At 43.9% G+C, this 16614-nt stretch overlaps 1 protein-coding gene and 2 long non-coding RNA genes across 3 annotated transcripts in view; 2 read left to right on the forward strand and 1 right to left on the reverse strand.

Moving 5' to 3' along the window:
* LOC113610755 (uncharacterized) overlaps positions 1-8744 on the forward strand; it is a 40600-nt gene extending 31856 nt beyond the window's left edge. Inside the window, exon 3 of the long non-coding RNA XR_003429205.1 lies at positions 8686-8744. This is a non-coding gene — a long non-coding RNA (uncharacterized LOC113610755). The remainder of the gene's footprint in view (positions 1-8685) is intronic.
* The window catches only part of LOC113610756 (uncharacterized), a 29197-nt gene extending 19280 nt beyond the window's left edge, over positions 1-9917 (reverse strand). The window contains exons 1-2 of the long non-coding RNA XR_003429206.1: positions 9869-9917; positions 8935-9106 (exon numbers count right to left, since the gene is read on the reverse strand). This is a non-coding gene — a long non-coding RNA (uncharacterized LOC113610756). The remainder of the gene's footprint in view (positions 1-8934; positions 9107-9868) is intronic.
* A 2736-nt stretch (positions 9918-12653) lies between these two features.
* On the forward strand, positions 12654-14792 carry LOC113610754 (putative protein FAM90A10P; the record flags this gene model as incomplete). Its single annotated transcript, XM_027089132.1, has 3 exons — positions 12654-13230; positions 13865-13994; positions 14654-14792. Coding segments are annotated over 3 exons (846 nt in total), but the record flags the coding sequence as incomplete, so codon positions are not given.
* Positions 14793-16614: the final 1822 nt, after the last annotated feature.

Here is a 16614-nt window from a genome sequence, read left to right on the forward strand (position 1 = left end):
GCTTATCTTACTGTGTTTGGGGTCTCCTTTTTGCAGGCTGCAGGTTCATAGTTCCTGTTGTTTTTGGTGTCTGTCCCCAGTGGCTAAGGTTGGTTCAGTGGGTTGTGTAGGCTTCCTGGTGGAGGGGACCAGTGCCTGTGTTCTGGTGGATGAGGCTGGATCTTGTCTCTCTGGTGGGCAGGTCCATGTCTGGTGGTGTGCTTTGGGGTGTCTGTGGCCTTATTAAGAATTTAGGCAGCCTCTCTGCTAATGGGTGGGGTTGTGTTCCTGTCTTGCTAGTTGTTTGCCATAGGGTGTCCGGCACTGTAGCTTGCTGGTCGTTGAGTGAAGCTGGGTGCTGGTGTTGAGATGGAGATCTGTGGGAGATTTTCGCCATTTGAAATTATGTGGAGCTGGGAGGTCTCTTGTGGACCAGTGTCCTGAAGTTGGCTCTCCCACCTCAGAGGCACAGCACTGACTCCTGGCTGCAGCACCAAGAGCCTTTCATCCACACGGCTCCTCAATTTGGGATGATTCATTGTCTATTCATGTATTCCACAGGTGCAGGGTACATCAAGTTGATTGTGGAGCTTTAATCCCCTGCTTCTGAGGCTGCTGGGAGTGATTTCCCTTTCTCTTCTTTGTTCTCACAGCTCCCAGGGGCTCAGCTTTGGATTTGGCCCCGCCTCTGCGTGTAGGTCGCTGGAGGGCGTCTGTTGTTTTGCTCAGACAGGACGGGGTTAAAGGAGCCACTGATTCAGGGGCTCTGGCTCACTCATGCCGGGGGGAGGGAGGGGCACGGAGTGCGGGGAGAGCCTGCGGCGGCAGAGGCCAGCGTGACGTTGCACCAGCCTGAGGCCTGCCGTGCGTTCTCCCGGGGAAGTTGTCCCTGGATCCCGGGGACTTGGCAGTGGCGGGCTGCACAAGCTCCCCGGAAGAGGGGTGTGGATAGTGACCTGTGCTCGCACACAGGCCCCTTGGTGGCGGCAGCAGCAGCCTTAGCGTCTCCCGCCTGTCTCTGGCGTCCACGCTTTTAGCCGCGGCTCGCGCCCGTCTCTGGAGTTCCTTTAAGCAGCGCTCTTAATCCCCTCTCCTCGCGCACCAGGAAACAAAGAGGGGAGAAAACGTCTCTTGCCTCCTTGGCAGCTCTAGACCTTTTCCCGGACTCCCTCCCGTCTAGCCGTGGTGCACTAACCCCTTCAAGCCGTGTTCACGCAGCCAACCCCAGTACTCTCCCTGCACTCCGACCAAAGCCCGAGCCTCAGCTCGCAGCCCCGTCCACCCCGGCGGGTGAGCAGACAAGCCTCTTGGGCTGGTGAGTGCCGGTCGGCACCGATCCTCTGTGTGGGAATCTCCCCGCTTTGCCCTCCGCACCCCTGTTGCTGTGCTCTCCTCCGTGGCTCTCCGAAGCTCTCCCCTCCGCCACCCACAGTCTCTGCCCGCGAAGGGGCTTCCTAGTGTGTGGAAACCTTTCCTCCTTCACAGCTCCCTCCCACTGGTGCAGGTCCCGTCCCTATTCTTTTCTCTCTGTTTTTTTCTTTTGCCCTACCCAGGTACGTGGGGAGTTTCTTGCCTTTTGGGAGGTCTGAGGTCTTCTGCCAGCATTCAGTAGGTGTTCTGTAGGAGTTGTTCCACGTGTAGATGTATTTCTGGTTTATCTGTGGGGAGGAAGGTGTTCTCCGTGTCTTACTGTTCCGCCATCTTCCCCTCCGCCTGGACTTTAAAGGCTTTTGTTAGAGGAAGTGAATGTTAACAACTCTTTATAAATTAAAGTTGCCCTCTCCCAGGAACTTCAACACTTCTCCGGAGGGATCGAATCAGCGCATGTCCCTGGCGCCGGCTGCCCCAGGGCCACCTCAGCCACTATTTCTTTAAAGAAGCTTTCTGTCTCTGTTTTTTCTTCTAAGTCTCCATAATTCACAGAATATTGCTTTTGAGTTTATCCTATAGATCACATAGTTATTCTTCACTTTTTTTCTCTTTGTTCTCCTCTGAGTGGATATTTTCAACTTCTGTCTTCTAACTCACAGAAAATTTCTTCTGCTTGACCTGTTTTAATATTGATGGTACTTTTTAGCATTTCTTTTTTTCCTTACAATATATTTAACATATAATATTTGAATTTAAGGTGCACAACATGGCGATTTGATACATTTACGTATTATACTATGATTGCCATTGTAGCAGTAGTTATCATTACTATTTCTTATTGGGTTTAGAAAAATTAAGTTCTAGTCTCTTAACAAGTTTATCGATTATAATAAAATACCACTGTCTAGATTCTCTATACTGTGCATCAGATCTTTAGGAATTATTTACTCTTAGTTAAAAGTTTAAAAGTTTAAAAGTTAAAAGTTTGTACCTTTAAATAACCCCCACCCCAGCCCCTGGCAACCAACATTCTCCTGGTTGTTTTTGTGAGTTTGGCTTTTTTTTTTTATTTTACAAATAGATGATATCACATAGTATTTTTCATTCTCTTTTCGACTTATCTCAACATAACTTACCCAAGGTACTTAATGTTGAAAATGGTAGAATTTTCTTCTTTCTAATGACTGATAATATTCATTGTGTGTATGTAAATACAGATAAATATATAAATATAAATATCACATCTGTCTTATCCATTCATCAGTTGATAGGAATTTAGGTTTATTCCATATCTTGGCTATTGTGGATAATGCTGCAGTGAATATGGGGGTGCATATATCTTTTCAAGTTAGTGATTTTATTTTCTTTGGATAAATACCCAGAAGTGGAATTGGTGGATCATATAGTGTGTATGTGTGTGTGTGTATATATATATATATATATAATATATATATTTTTTATGGTACGTTGGCCTTTCATTGCTGTGGCCCCTCCCATTGCAGAGCACAGGCTCTGGACGCGCAGGCTCAGTGGCCATGGCCCACGGGCCCAGCCGCTCCGCTGCCACGTGGGATCCTCCCAGACCAGGGCACGAGCCCACGCCCCCCGCACTGGCAGGCGGACTCCCAACCACTGCGTCACCAGGCAAGCCTCGTATTTTTAAAGTTTTGAGAAACCTTCATATTGTTTTACATAGTTGCTGCAAAACATATATCCCCACTAACAGTTCACAAGTGTTCCATTTTGTCCACATCCTCACCAATGCTCATTATCTCGTTATTTAATGATAACCATTCTAACCGGTGCAAGATAATATTGTGTTGTGGTTTTGATTTGCATTGTTCTTATGATTAGCCAGGATGACATTTTTATATACCTTCGGTCATCTATATGTCTTTTTGAAAAAAAAAATTATTTCCTGCCCATTCATACATTGGATTGTTTGGTTTCATGTGTATTTTATGAGGCTTTTTTTTAGGTATTTTAATTATGTGCCTTTTATCCAATATATGGTCCACATTTTTTCCCATTTAGTTGGTTGACTTTTCATTTTGCTGATTTTTTAATTTGTTGTACAGAAGCTTTGAAGTTTGATTTATTCTCCTTTGTTGACTTCTGCCTTTGTTTTTTGTTCTTTTGGTGTCATATTCAAAAAGTCATCAAAACAAATGTAGAGGAGTTTCTTATGTTTCTTTTAGGACTTTTATGGTATCAGGTGTTAGGTTCAAGTCTTTCACCCATCTTGAGTTCATTGTTTTTTGCTTGTTTGTTTGTTTTTTTGCGCGGTACATGGGCCTCTCACTGTTGTGGCCTCTCCTGTTGCGCAGCACAGGCTCCAGACGTGCAGGCTCAGCGGCCATGGCTCACGGACCCTGCCGCTCCTCGACATGTGGGATCTTCCCAGACCGGGGCACAAATGCGTGTCCCCTGCCTCGGCAGGCGGACTCTCAACCACTGTGCCTCCAGGGAATCCCAAGTTCATTCTTTTGAGTGGTTTAAGATAGGGGTCCAGATTTACTTTTTGCTTGTGTTTATCCAGGTTTTCCAGCACCATTTATTGAAGACACTATTATTTCCCCATGGTTGTTCTTGGCTACCTTGTCAAAAGTTAGTTAACCTTCTATGTGGGGGTTTAATTCTGGGCTCTTTATCCTGTCCCTCTGGTCTGGGTGTCTATTTTGATGCTAGCACCATACTGTTTTAAATAGTATAGATTGTAGTAGAGTTTGAAATTAGGAAGTGTGATGATTCTGGTTTTCTTCTTCTTTCTCAGAATTGTTTTGGCTATTCAGTTCTTTTCTGGTTTGATAGAAAGGTTAGAATTGATTTTTCTATTTCTGTAGAGAATGTCATTGGATTTTTGAGAGAGGTTTCTTTGAATCTGCAGATGGTGTTGAATTAAGGACTTCTAAATCTTAGAAATTCCTCCAACCTATGAGCATAGGATATCTTCCCATTTGTTAGTGTCTTCAATTTATTTTATCAATGCCTTGTTAAATTCAATCTAGAGACATTTCACCAACTTTGTTAAATTTATTCCTAAGTTTTTTTTTTTGATGGTATTGTAAATTAGAAAGTCTTCTTTATTTTTTCAGAGAGATGTTTCACTGTTTGTGTATAGAAATACAACTGATTATGTATGTTGATTTTATACAGTGCAATTTTACATACTTTGTTGATTAGTTACAACTTTTTGGTTGCTTCATTAGGATTTTTTTTTTTTTTTTTTTTTTTTTGCCCGCGCCGTGTGGCATGTGGGATGTGGGATCTTAGTTCCCTGACCAGGGATCAAACCCGTGTCCCCTGCATTGGGAGCGCGGAGTCTTATCCGCTGGACCACCAGGGAAGTCCCCATTAGGATTTTTTATATAGAAAATTATGTCTTCAAATAATGACAATTTTAGTTCTTACTTTCTTAATTGGATGCCTTTCTTTGTCTTGCCTAATTGCTTCAGCTAATACCAATACTTGCAGTACTATATGTACTGTCCATAGTAGTCTCTTATGATCCTATGTATTTCTGTAGTATCAGTGGTAATGTCTCCTCTTTCATTTCTAATTTTATTTGTCTTCTCTCTTTTTTCCTAGTCTAGCTAAAAGTCTGTGAATTATATATTTTTGAAAATCCAGCTTTTCGCTTGTTGATCCTTTCCGCTGATTTTCTTTTATCTATTTTATTTATTTCCACTCTAGTCTTTTTTTTTTTTTTTTAAGATGTTGGGGGTAAGAGTTTATTAATTTTATTTTTGCTGTGTTGGGTCTTCGTTTCTATGCGAGAGCTTTCTCTAAGTTGCGGCAAGCGGGGTCACTCTTCATTGCGGTGCGCGGGCCTCTCACTATCACGGCCTCTCTTGTTGCGGAGCACATGCTCCAGATGCGCAGGCTCAGTAGTTGTGGCTCACGGGCCTAGTTGCTCTGTGGCATGTGGGATCCTCCCAGACCAGGGCTCGAACCCGTGTCCCCTGTATTAGCAGGCAGATTCTCAACCACTGCGCCACCAGGGAAGCCCCTCCACGCTAGTCTTTATTATATTCTTCCCTCTGCTAACTTTAGGAAAAATTTCTTATTTTTCTAGTTCCTTGATATGTAGAGATAGATTACTTAGGCACTTTCTAATTTCTTGCCATTTGCACTTACCACTATACACTTTCCTTTCTGGAATGCTTTTGCAGCATCTCATAGGATTTGGTAAGTTGTGTCTCCATTATCATTTGCTTTAAAGTTTTTAAAAATTTTTCCTTTTGATTTCTTTTTTGACTCATAGACTTTTTTGGAAGTGCACTGTGTAGTTTTCCCTTCTTTGTAGATTTTCCAGATATCCTCTTGTTGCTTTCTAGTTTTATATCATTGTGTTCAGATAGCTGGTACGATTCTGATCTTCTTAAATTTGCTAAGACATCGTTTTTCATATAATCTATCCTGGAGTATGTTCCATGTGCACTTGAGAACAAGTTGCTGGATGGAATGTTCTATATATGCCTGTTCAGTCCATTTGGTATAATGTATAGACCAGTGTATATACACTGGTCTATATACATAAATCATTGCTCATCCAGTATATGGATGATCTATCCACTGCTGAGAGTGGAGTATTGAAGTTCCCTACTATTATTGTATTGTCTGTTTCTCCCTTCAGATCTGTTAGCATTTGCTTAATATATTTAGGTGCTCTGATGTTAGGTGTGTATCTATTTACAATTGTTACATATTCTTGATAGGTTGACCTTTGTATCATTATATTGAATATAATGACTTTGTGTCTTGATATTGTTCTTGTTAAAGTCTGTTTTGTCTGATATAAGTATGGCTTTCCCCACATTATTTGGCTTCTACTTGCATGGAATATAATATTCCATCTCTTTATTTTGAGTATATGTGTGTCTTAAAACTGAAATGAGTGTCTTATATGCAGAATTTAATTGTACCTTATATATTTTTTATACATCCAGCCATTCTATGGCTTTGTGAATTAAGTCCACTTACATTTAGAGTGAATTTTGATACGTAAGGACTTATTACTGCCATATTATTAATTGCTTTCTGAATGTTTTATATCGGTGTTCCCCATCCTTTTTTGTACCAGGGACCAGTTTCATGGAAGATAATTTTTCCACAGAGTGGGAGGTGGGGATGGTTTCGGGATAATTCAAGGGCATTACATTTATAGTCCACTTCATTTCTATTATTATTACATTGTAATATATAATGAAATAATTATACAACTCACCATAATGCAGCATCAGTGGGAGCCCTGAGCTTGCTTTCACTTGCCACTCACTGATAGGGTTTTTGTTTTTTTTTTTTTTGCGGTATGCGGGCCTCTCACTGTTGTGGCCTCTCCCATTGCGGAGCACAGGCTCTGGACGTGCAGGCTCAGCGGCCATGGCTCACGGGCCCAGCTGCTTCACAGCATGTGGGATCTTCCTGGACTGGGGCACGAACCCATATCCCTTGCATCAGCAGGTGGAGTCTCAACCACTGCGCCACCAGGGAAGCCCGTGATAGGGTTTTGATATGAGTCTGCAAGCAAGTGATTTGTTATGATCTCTGTGCAGTCCAACCTCTCTGCTAATGATAATCTGTATTTGCAGCCACTCCCCAGCACTAGCATCACCGCTTCAGCTCCACCTCAGATCATCAGGCATTAGATTCTCATAAGAAGCATGCAGCCTAGATCCCTCACGTGCCCAGTTCACAGTAGGGTTCGCGCTCCTATGGAATCTAATGCTGCTGATAATCTGAAAGGAGGCAGAGCTCAGGTGGTAATGCAAGTGATGGGGGAGCTGCTGTAAATACAGATGAAACTTCTCTTGCTTGCCCACCACTCATCTCCTGCTGTGCGGCCCAGTTCCTAATAGGCCACGGACCAGTACCAGTCCATGGTCTGGGGGTTAGGGACCCCTGTTTTATATTTCCACTGTTTCTTTTTTCCCTCTGGTTCTGTCTACCTTTATAATGGGTGGTTTACCATGTTGGTATGCTCTTTTTTAGTGTTTGTGATTCTACTAAAAATATTTGCTTTGGGGTTACCATGAGGTATACATAAAATAACTCATAGTTAAAACAGTCCATCTTATGTTGATAGAAACTTATCTTTGTAGGCCTGTAAATGTTCCATTTTTAATTCTTTTATATTTTTAATGTCACAATACACTTCACTTTATTCTGCATATTTTTAAAAAGCTATTGTAGCTATAGACTTTTCTATTGCATTTTTCATTTCATCCCCACCATGTTTTGGGTTCCTTTTATTTTTTTACAGTTTTTGTCTATTTTTGTTTTCTTCATGTTTTTTCTGATTTCACTGAATTGTCTTTCAGTCTTTCCTTGTAGCTCACTGAGGTTTCTTATAACAGTGTTTGTTTTTGAATTATTTATTAGGTAGATTGCAGATTTCAAAGTCTTTGGGATTAATACCTGGAAGACTTTGTAATCCTTTAGTTGTGTTAGGTTACTTTGATTTAGAAAAAAAAATGTTCCTGGCGTTTTGTGCTTCTGTCTTCACTTTTGAAGTAGCAGCCACCTACTCCAGTGTTTGCTAATTGTCTTCAGGAGAAAAACACCTTCTGTTGGCCCTCTAGACTTAGAGATTCAGAGGCTTTCTCAGACCTTCTATGAATAAAAGTGTTTCATGCTTTTTATTTCATCTTTTGGCAGAATTCTTGAGCTTATATGCTCTATTTTTATCTAGCAACACAATAGGCTGGGGGCTGCTAGAGCCCCTTTTCTTCTCCTAAGGGTGGTGCTAATGCAGAAATTTATGGTCTGTCTCTGGCCTGCAGATGTGAGCCAGCTTCCTTTGTGTGTTCTCAAGCTGTCAGCCAAAGCCTTCCCTCACTGCCTTGGTTGTGAGCACCCATGGTAGTAAACTAGCCACAGTGTGGATATTTATTTGTATAATGTGTTCAGAGCACTGAGGCTGCCCACTGGCCAGTTGGGAGGATCCATGGGTGAGGCATCCCTATTCGCTCATGGATGGGCTTCTTGATAGAGTCTGTGGTACAGCAGGTAGAATCTGCACCACATCAATTTCTTCTAAGAATCCTATCTGCTACCTCTTCCCACCCCAGTCATTCATCTCATAATTCAGCACTCTAAATGGGGCAAGAAATCAATGGGCTTTTTGGCAATATCCCACATAGTTGGAGAAGCTACATGTTAATTCACATGCTCTCACTTGCCCCTGCAGGGGAAATCATGGGCCAGAAGAGCCCTCTTGGCCTTTAGTTGTTCAATCTTGGGGGAGGCTTGATGTTCGTGAAACCATTCCTTTTACTTTGATCAATTCATGCAAACTCATAAATATATTTTTTTTTTGCCCCAACATTATGCCAGTACTTCTCTACAAGAAACCTGAATATCCACAAAAGCTCTTTCGTTCTTAAGTGATGGAGCCAGTTAACAGATGACTGAAATGTCCAGAGCTGGGATTGAGGTCTCTATGCCTAATACCCTGTGCACAGGTGGGTGAGACTCCTCCTGTTCCCCTTGACATATTTTGCTGGATCCCACAGCTCCCACAAAGACACTTTGGTCTGTGAATGAAGCCAAGTTGTTATTAAAGGGGGGTATGATGAAACACACCTTATTCAATCATAATGCTGATGTAACTCCTCACAGAAGTATATTCAAGTCAAAGTGAGTAATTCAACCTGAGCTTCTTTTACTTTGCTTTTATCTTTCTTCACTCGTCTTGAAACCTCAACCATGAGGCCACCTGGAGTCTCCCATTCTTCATTTATTAAGGGAAGAAGTCCTAGAGAGAGAAAGAGAGAGAGACAATTCCATGTGATAGATTCTCACATGGAAAAATGATTAGGTCCTTTGTCCCTCCTAATAGAACCCCACTCTCTATAAAAACACCCACAGTTTCTTGACCCAGGTCAGAGTTTCTTCCCATGCTGTAAAAAGACAAGAAGAAATCAGGGAGCTGTTACCCTTTTTCTTCACCTCCAGGAGTTCTCTTTGCTTTACATCATTATTATTTAGAAAACATTTAAAAATTCCCATGTCCAGAACTTAAAAGGATTCAGTAAATTAGTATTTCTGGGCATCATTAGTTTTAAAAGATCATCAGCTTATTCAAAATGCTATCAAATTGAGAATAAGTACACCTGCCCTACTTAGTTAAAAAAAAAGCACGTGTGAGTCACATGAAAATACTGTTAAAATGCACTTTCTGACGAGGAGGCCCGAGTTATGCCTAAAAGACTGAAATCTGAACACAATTCAGGGACAGAGACTACACTATTAAGGTCCTGTTTTACACTCAAGTAAATAAAACTTGGTGACAAGAATAAAAACTTATTATAGATGACTGGAAGTGAGGATATTTGTACAATATAACACATTGGGAGGATCTCATTATCATGAAGAAACTAACCAAATATGATTTCAAGTAATTTTTAATAAAACATGTAAAATGAAGACAATATCCTCCATTTTGGTTATCAGTACAACTTTCTCTCAGAGACAAAAATTCTAGTTTCAGTAAAGGCTTAGCTTAAAAAGTACAGACCAGGCTTCCCTGGTGGCGCAGTGGTTGAGAGTCCGCCTGCTGATGCAGGGGACACGGGTCCCCGGTCCAGGAAGATCCCACGTGCCGCGAAGCAGCTGGGCCTGTGAGCCATGGCCACTGAGGCTGCGTGTCCGGAGCCTGTGCTCCGCAACGGGAGAGGCCACAACAGTGAGAGGCCCGTGTACTGCAAAAAAAAACTGAATCAAGAAGAAACAGACAATTTGAACAGACCTATCAATAGAAGTGAAATAGAATCTGTAAACTAAAAAATTCCCTACCAACAAAAGTCCAGGACCAGATGGCTTCACAGGCAAATTCTACCAAACATACAAAAAAGAACTTATACCAATTGTTTTCAGCCTCTTCCAAAAGGTTGAACAGGAAGGAATACTCCCAAAGACATTCTATGAAGCCACCATCACCCTGATCCCAAAACCAGACAAAGATGCTACCAAAAAAAAATTACAAGCCAATATCTCTGATGAATATAGATGCAAAAACTATCAATAAAATATTAGCAAACTGAATCAAATAACACATAAAAAGTCATATACCATGACCACATTGGATTTATCTAAGGGTTAAAAGGATGATTCAACATACACAAATCAATGTGATACACCATATCAACAACAACAAAAAAAGACAAGATCCACATGATCATCTAAAGAGATGCAGAAAAAGCATTTCCTAAAATTCAACATCCATTCATGATAAAAACCCTTGCAAAAGTGGGCATAAAGGGAACATATCCCAACATAATAAAAGCTATTTATGACAAACCCACAGCCAATATACTACTCAATAGTAAAAAGCAGAAAGCCTTACCACTAAAATCTGGAACATGACAAGGATGCCCAGTCTCACCACTTCTCTTCAGCGTAGTCCCGGTGACAGCAATAAGACAAGAAAAAGAAAAGGTATCCAGATTGGAAGAGAAGAGGTAAAATTTTCATTCTATGCAGATGACATAGTACTATGTACAGAACTCTAAAGAGTCCATAAAAAAACTACTAGAACTGATAAACAGATTCAGGAAGGTAGCAGGATACAAGATTAACATACAGAAATCGGTTTCATTTGTTTATATTTACAATGAAATATTTAAAAAGCAATGTAAACAAACAATTCCTTTTAAAATCACATCAAAAAATAAAATACTTAGGAGTAAACCTCACCAAGTAGGTGAAAGACTTACATGCTGAGAACTACAAAATATTAATAAAGGAAATTGAAGATGATTCAAAGAAAGGGATATTCCATGCTCTTGAAGAATTAATATTGTTAAAATGGCCATAATACCTGAAGCAACCTGCAGCTATAATGTGATCCCCATCAAATTATCCGTGACATTTTTTACAGAACAAGAATAAATAATCCTAAAATTTATACAGAACCATAAAAGACCGAGAGTTGACAAAGCAACCTGAGGAAAAAGAATAAAGCAGGAACCATAAACCCTTCCAGACTTTAGATACTACTACAAAGCTACAGGAATGAAAACAATGTGATATAGGAGTGGAGTCAAGATGGCAGGGTAGGAGGACACAGAGTTCATGTCACACAACAATCAGGGCACCTACCAAGCACTGGTGGGGAACCACAGACACCTAATGGGATGGGAGGAACCCCAGAGTGACCAGGTAGGACATGTGGGGGAAGAGAGGGGAAAGGAGAAGTGGAGGCAGGATGGGACCAGCACTCATGAAGGGAAGCTGGGGGAGGGGAGGGGTACCCATACCTGGAGGGGCCCACCCTCAGTGAGGGGAGCAACGGGGACAGGGAGAGACCCTCAGGAGATCAGAGGAATGAAAGGGAAAGCAGCTAGCATGTTCCCCACCCACTTGGGCCCTGGGGAGCCTGCTGAGGTCCTGGGCCTTATCCTCTGCCTTCCTAGGTCCCCTCTGGTCACGTGGGTCCTGAGGGCATGGGGGGGGACCAGTGCCCCTGAGGGGTAGCTGGGGGAGGGGAGGGGTGGAGATTTCCCAGGAGACCCCAAGGTGGGCAGCAGCCAATGAAAAGAAGTGACAGAATCCTGCAACTCTGTGAGGGTGAGTCCCTCCTGGTTCCTACACTCTTTCCCTCCTGGGTAACCCTGGTCTCCCCATCCCCTTTTGTGTGAGGAAATTGTTCCCATTCCCTCTGACCAATGGGGTCATTTAGTGGAGCTTTCAGATGCCATTTTACTCTATTTCTTTCATTCTGCATTCTTCCTTGCCTCTCTGGGAAGAATAGAGTATGTTGGCAGGGGAAATGAAAGTCATTTTAGCCATACCATGCCATAAGCTGAATCCTTGAAGTTAGAAGAGCCAGTTTTCAATTGCGAGGCATCCTCCAAAATTGGCCATCAAAACTCATTTCACCATCACAGGGCCTGCAAGACACTAAGCAGTGTACAGTACCAAGAAGAGTGTATAAAAACCTTGTCTCCATTAGTTAAACAACAGACGTTGATTACAATCTTCCTCTTTTTCGAGCTGATGTTTAAAATGTATCAACAGGATATGGCTGTTTGGTTTTTGGTGACCACCCCAGAGGTTGAGTAACTCATTACATTTAAGTTGACTCCTCATCTGTCTCTTACTGTGAAATTTAATATAGGAGATGTTGTTTGGTTAATTTTAATTTTTACGGGACAATGAGGAAATTCTAACATTTTGTCTTTGTCTTTTTGGTGCTCTCCTACAGCCTCCACAATGGCCAATACTCATCCAGGCATCCCAGAGGAAATCTGTCCTGGAGATGGATCGCCCAATTAGCTCACTGATCAGGATTGATGACCTGAAATCCACCTGGCCCTCAGGGCGTCCCATCGAGAAGTTTGGTCCAGGACTTCATAAGCAGCATCCAGGCACCAGGCAAGAGATCTGCTCAGATCTCCACCCTGGCTTGTCTGAACCCACCAAAGAAACCCCGACTGAGTCCCATCCAATTTCCCAAGAAGAGCACCCTGAGACCAGATCCGGGGGTTTTCCAGAATCTGCAGCCTCCACCCAGTACTACCAGACCTGGGCCAACCGTGGCACCCCAAGTGACCAGGAAGACACCTGCACAGGTGCAAAGCATTAACCTCCAGCCTCCACACAACACATCTTACCTGAATACTCTCCAGGCCTACACCAGAGTCCAGCCTCCAGCCATCAGACGTGTTCCAGGCCAGCCTCTCAGGATGCTCTTCAGGAGAGTAGGCAAAGCTTGGTGGAGCTGCACATACATGACATCTCCCTCTTTGTCTCCTGCTGAGAAGCCAATCCCTCCTGCTCAGAGCCCAGCCATGGGCAATAAGTCTGAGGAGCACTGTGCCCCAGGCCCCTGGAGTGTCCTCTATGGTGACCTTCAGATTTCTTCTTCCTCTGAAGAGAGTGAGTGAGAGGGAGACACCAATGACCACTAAGACATGTCCTTCAGCCCCAGGTACCCTGGAGGTGTCTGTGGAACAGAGGAGGGGAAGTCCCAAGGAGTGGCCTGTCCCTGGTGAATCAGTGATTCTTCACCTCTGGGGGGTGGGGGGGTGAAACAGTAGTGGAAACCCAGGTTTTGCTTAGGGACACACATGTGAAAAGCACTGCATCTTCTTCTGATGGAATTAGTCTCAACATGGACATTGTGCTTATCAAACTGGAATGTCAATTCTTTTGCAAACTCAATCCTTTGTAGACAACTTTGAGACAATTCCATGAGAAAGTTTTAACTGTGGTGTAAATAGCTGTGGTGAGAATCTGGAATTGGTGGCAAATGTCTGAAAGTATTGCACCTGACTAAAGGGCCTAACTCTGCTTTACAGAATGACAGCAGGGCCCTGAGTTAAGATGAGATTTGTGGATTCTGCAGACTTCTTTCCATGTAAATCATACAGGGGACTGCTCCTGTGGCTTTGTTAATTATTATTATTTCCTTAGTAAACATTATTCTAAAGCTTTGTTTAAAACTTTTCTTTCAATACCAATAAAATTCTAGGCAAAACAAGTCATGACATACATGGTTTTTATTTTTCAGCCTTGAAGATCCCCTTGACATTTTTTATCCTCAAAGCTTATGGAACTGGGAGGACAGAGGAGCTTGGAAGGACTAAGGCTATTCAGAAATATAGACTCTCAGGCACCCCTGCCCCCAAGACCACTCACTGGTCAGTATATGCACATACACAGTGTGCCCTTGTCAATGTCAGGCATGGAGAATGTGATAAGCACTGTAAGCTGACTTGTTCTCACTGAGGCCCACATGCCACTCTGAGGGTGAATTTTAATAGCTACATATGCCTCAATCTTACTTCAAAGGATCCCATGTTTTGGTTGTCTGTTTTGAGGCCTGGGTATTGGGATTTCACCTGCTCTCCAGATGAGTGGATTAGGCGGCAATGTTTGAGACCCACTGGAGGTGGTGTGCCAGGATATCCCCTAAGTCCCATGTCATCTTCTTTTTCTAACATAGGACACAGTTTGACTAGGACCAAGGAAAACTATGTAGCTTTATAGAGGGAACTTCCTGGGAGGAGCCAATGGCTGCTCCCTCCATCCTAGAGAACACCTGTTTGGGGAGTACGTCTTCCTTCTGCAGAACTCTGTACCTCCAGGACAGAAAAGCCACTGTGGTTGGAGGAAACCAAAAGGTCTTTTAAATATGTAGGAAATAGGCTCCCCTTTGGGCTACACCCAGAGCCTGCTACAACTGTGCATATGAACGTATTGCCAGTGACCTACATCACAGTTTATGCCTTTTCCTCCCTTGTCTTCTGACCAAATCCGGCCTTTCACTGAATGATAGACTCTGACAAAACCCAAATAGCGGAGAGAGGCAGGAAGACAGCGGAAGAGTAAAATGTGGAGATCTGCTTCCTCCCCACAGATACACCAGAAATATATATACACGTGGAAAAACTCCTACAGAACACCTACTGAACGCTGGCAGAAGACCTCAGACCTCCCAAAAGGCAAGAAACTCCCCACATACCTGGGTAGGGCAAAAGAAAAAATAAACAGAGACATAAGAATAGGGATGGGATCTGCACCAGTGGGAGGGAGCTGTGAAGGAGGAAAGGTTTCCACAGACTAGGAAGCCCCTTCACGGGCGGAAACTGCGGGTGGCGGAGGGGGGGAAGCTTCGGTGCTGCGGAGGAGAGCACAGCAACGGGTGCGGAGGGCAACGCGGAGGGATTCCTGCACAGAGGATCAGTGCCGACCGGCACTCACCAGGCTGAGAGGCTTGTCTGCTTACCCACCAGGGTGGGCGGGGCTGGGAGCTGAGGCTCAGGCTTCGGTCGGAGCACAGGGAGAGGACTGGGGTTGGCGGTGTGAACACAGCCTACAGGGGGTTAGTGCACCACGGCTAGCCGGGAGGGAGTCCGGGGAAAAGTCTGGACCTGCCGAAGAGGCAAGAGACTTTTTCTTCCCTCTTTGTTTCCAGGTGCGTGAGGAGAGGGGATTAAGAGCGCTGTTAAAAGGAGCTCCAGAGATAGGCGCGACCCGCGACTAGCAGTGCGGACCCCAGAGACGGGCATGAGACACTAAGGCTGCTGCTGCCGCCACAAAAAAGCCTGTGTGCAAGCACAGGTCACTATCCACACCTCCCCTCCCCAGAGCCTGTACAGCCCGCCACTGCCAGGGTCCCGGGATCCAGGGACAACTTCACCTGGAGAACGCATGGCGCACCTCAGGCTGGTGCAACGTCCCGCCGACCTCTGCCGCCGCAGGCTCATCCCACAACCGCACCCCTCCCTCCCCCCAGCCTGAGTGAGCCAGAGCCCCCAAGCAGCTGCTCCTTTAACCCCATCCTGTCTGAGCAAAGAACAGACGCCCTCCAGCGACCTACACAAAGAGGCAGGGCCAAATCCAAAGCTGAGCCCCGGGAGCTGTGCGAACAAAGAAGAGAAAGGGAAATCTCTCCCAGAAGACTCAGGAGCAGCGGATTAAAGCTCCCCAATCAACTTGATGTACCCTGCATCTGTGTAATACATGAATAGGCAACGAATCATTCCAAATTGAGGAGGTGGACTTTGAGAGCATGATATATTATTTTTTCCCCTTTTCCTCTTTTTGTGAGTGTATATGTATATGCTTCTGTGTGAGATTCTGTCTGTATAGCTTTGCTTTCCCCATTTCTCCTAGGGTTCTATCCGTCTGTCTTTTTTTTTTTTCTTGAAAAAATTTTTTTCTTAATAATTATTTTTTATTTTAATAACTTTATTTTACCTTCCTTCCTCCCTTCCTTCCTCCCTTCCTTCCTTTCTCTTTCTTTCTTTCTACTTTTTCTCCCTTTTATTCTGAGCCATGTGGATGAAAGACTCTTGGTGATGCAGCCAGGAGTCAGTGCTGTGCCTCTGAGGTGGGAGAGCCAACTTCAGGACACTGGTCCACAAGAGACCTCCCAGCTCCACATAATTTCAAATGGCGAAAATCTCCCACAACACCAGCACCCAGCTTCAGTCAACTACCAGCAAGCTACAGTGCTGGACACCCTATGCCAAACAACTAGCAACACAGGAACACAACCCCACCCATTAGCAGAGAAGCTGCCTAAAATCATAATAAGGCCATAGACAACACAAAACACACCACCAGACGTGGACCTGCTCACCAGAGAGACAAGATCCAACCTCATCCACCAGAACACAGGCACTAGTCCCCTCCACCAGGAAGTCTACACAACCCACTGAAGAAACTTTACCCACTGGGGACAGACACCAAAAACAACAGGAACTACGAACCTGCAGCCTGCAAAAAGGAGACCCCAAACACAGTAAGATAAGC

The sequence above is a fragment of the Aethalodelphis obliquidens genome, unplaced genomic scaffold, assembly GCF_003676395.1.
Source record: "Aethalodelphis obliquidens isolate GAN/ISIS:26980383/991018 unplaced genomic scaffold, ASM367639v1 scaffold65, whole genome shotgun sequence".
Taxonomy (NCBI): Eukaryota; Metazoa; Chordata; class Mammalia; order Artiodactyla; family Delphinidae; genus Aethalodelphis; species Aethalodelphis obliquidens.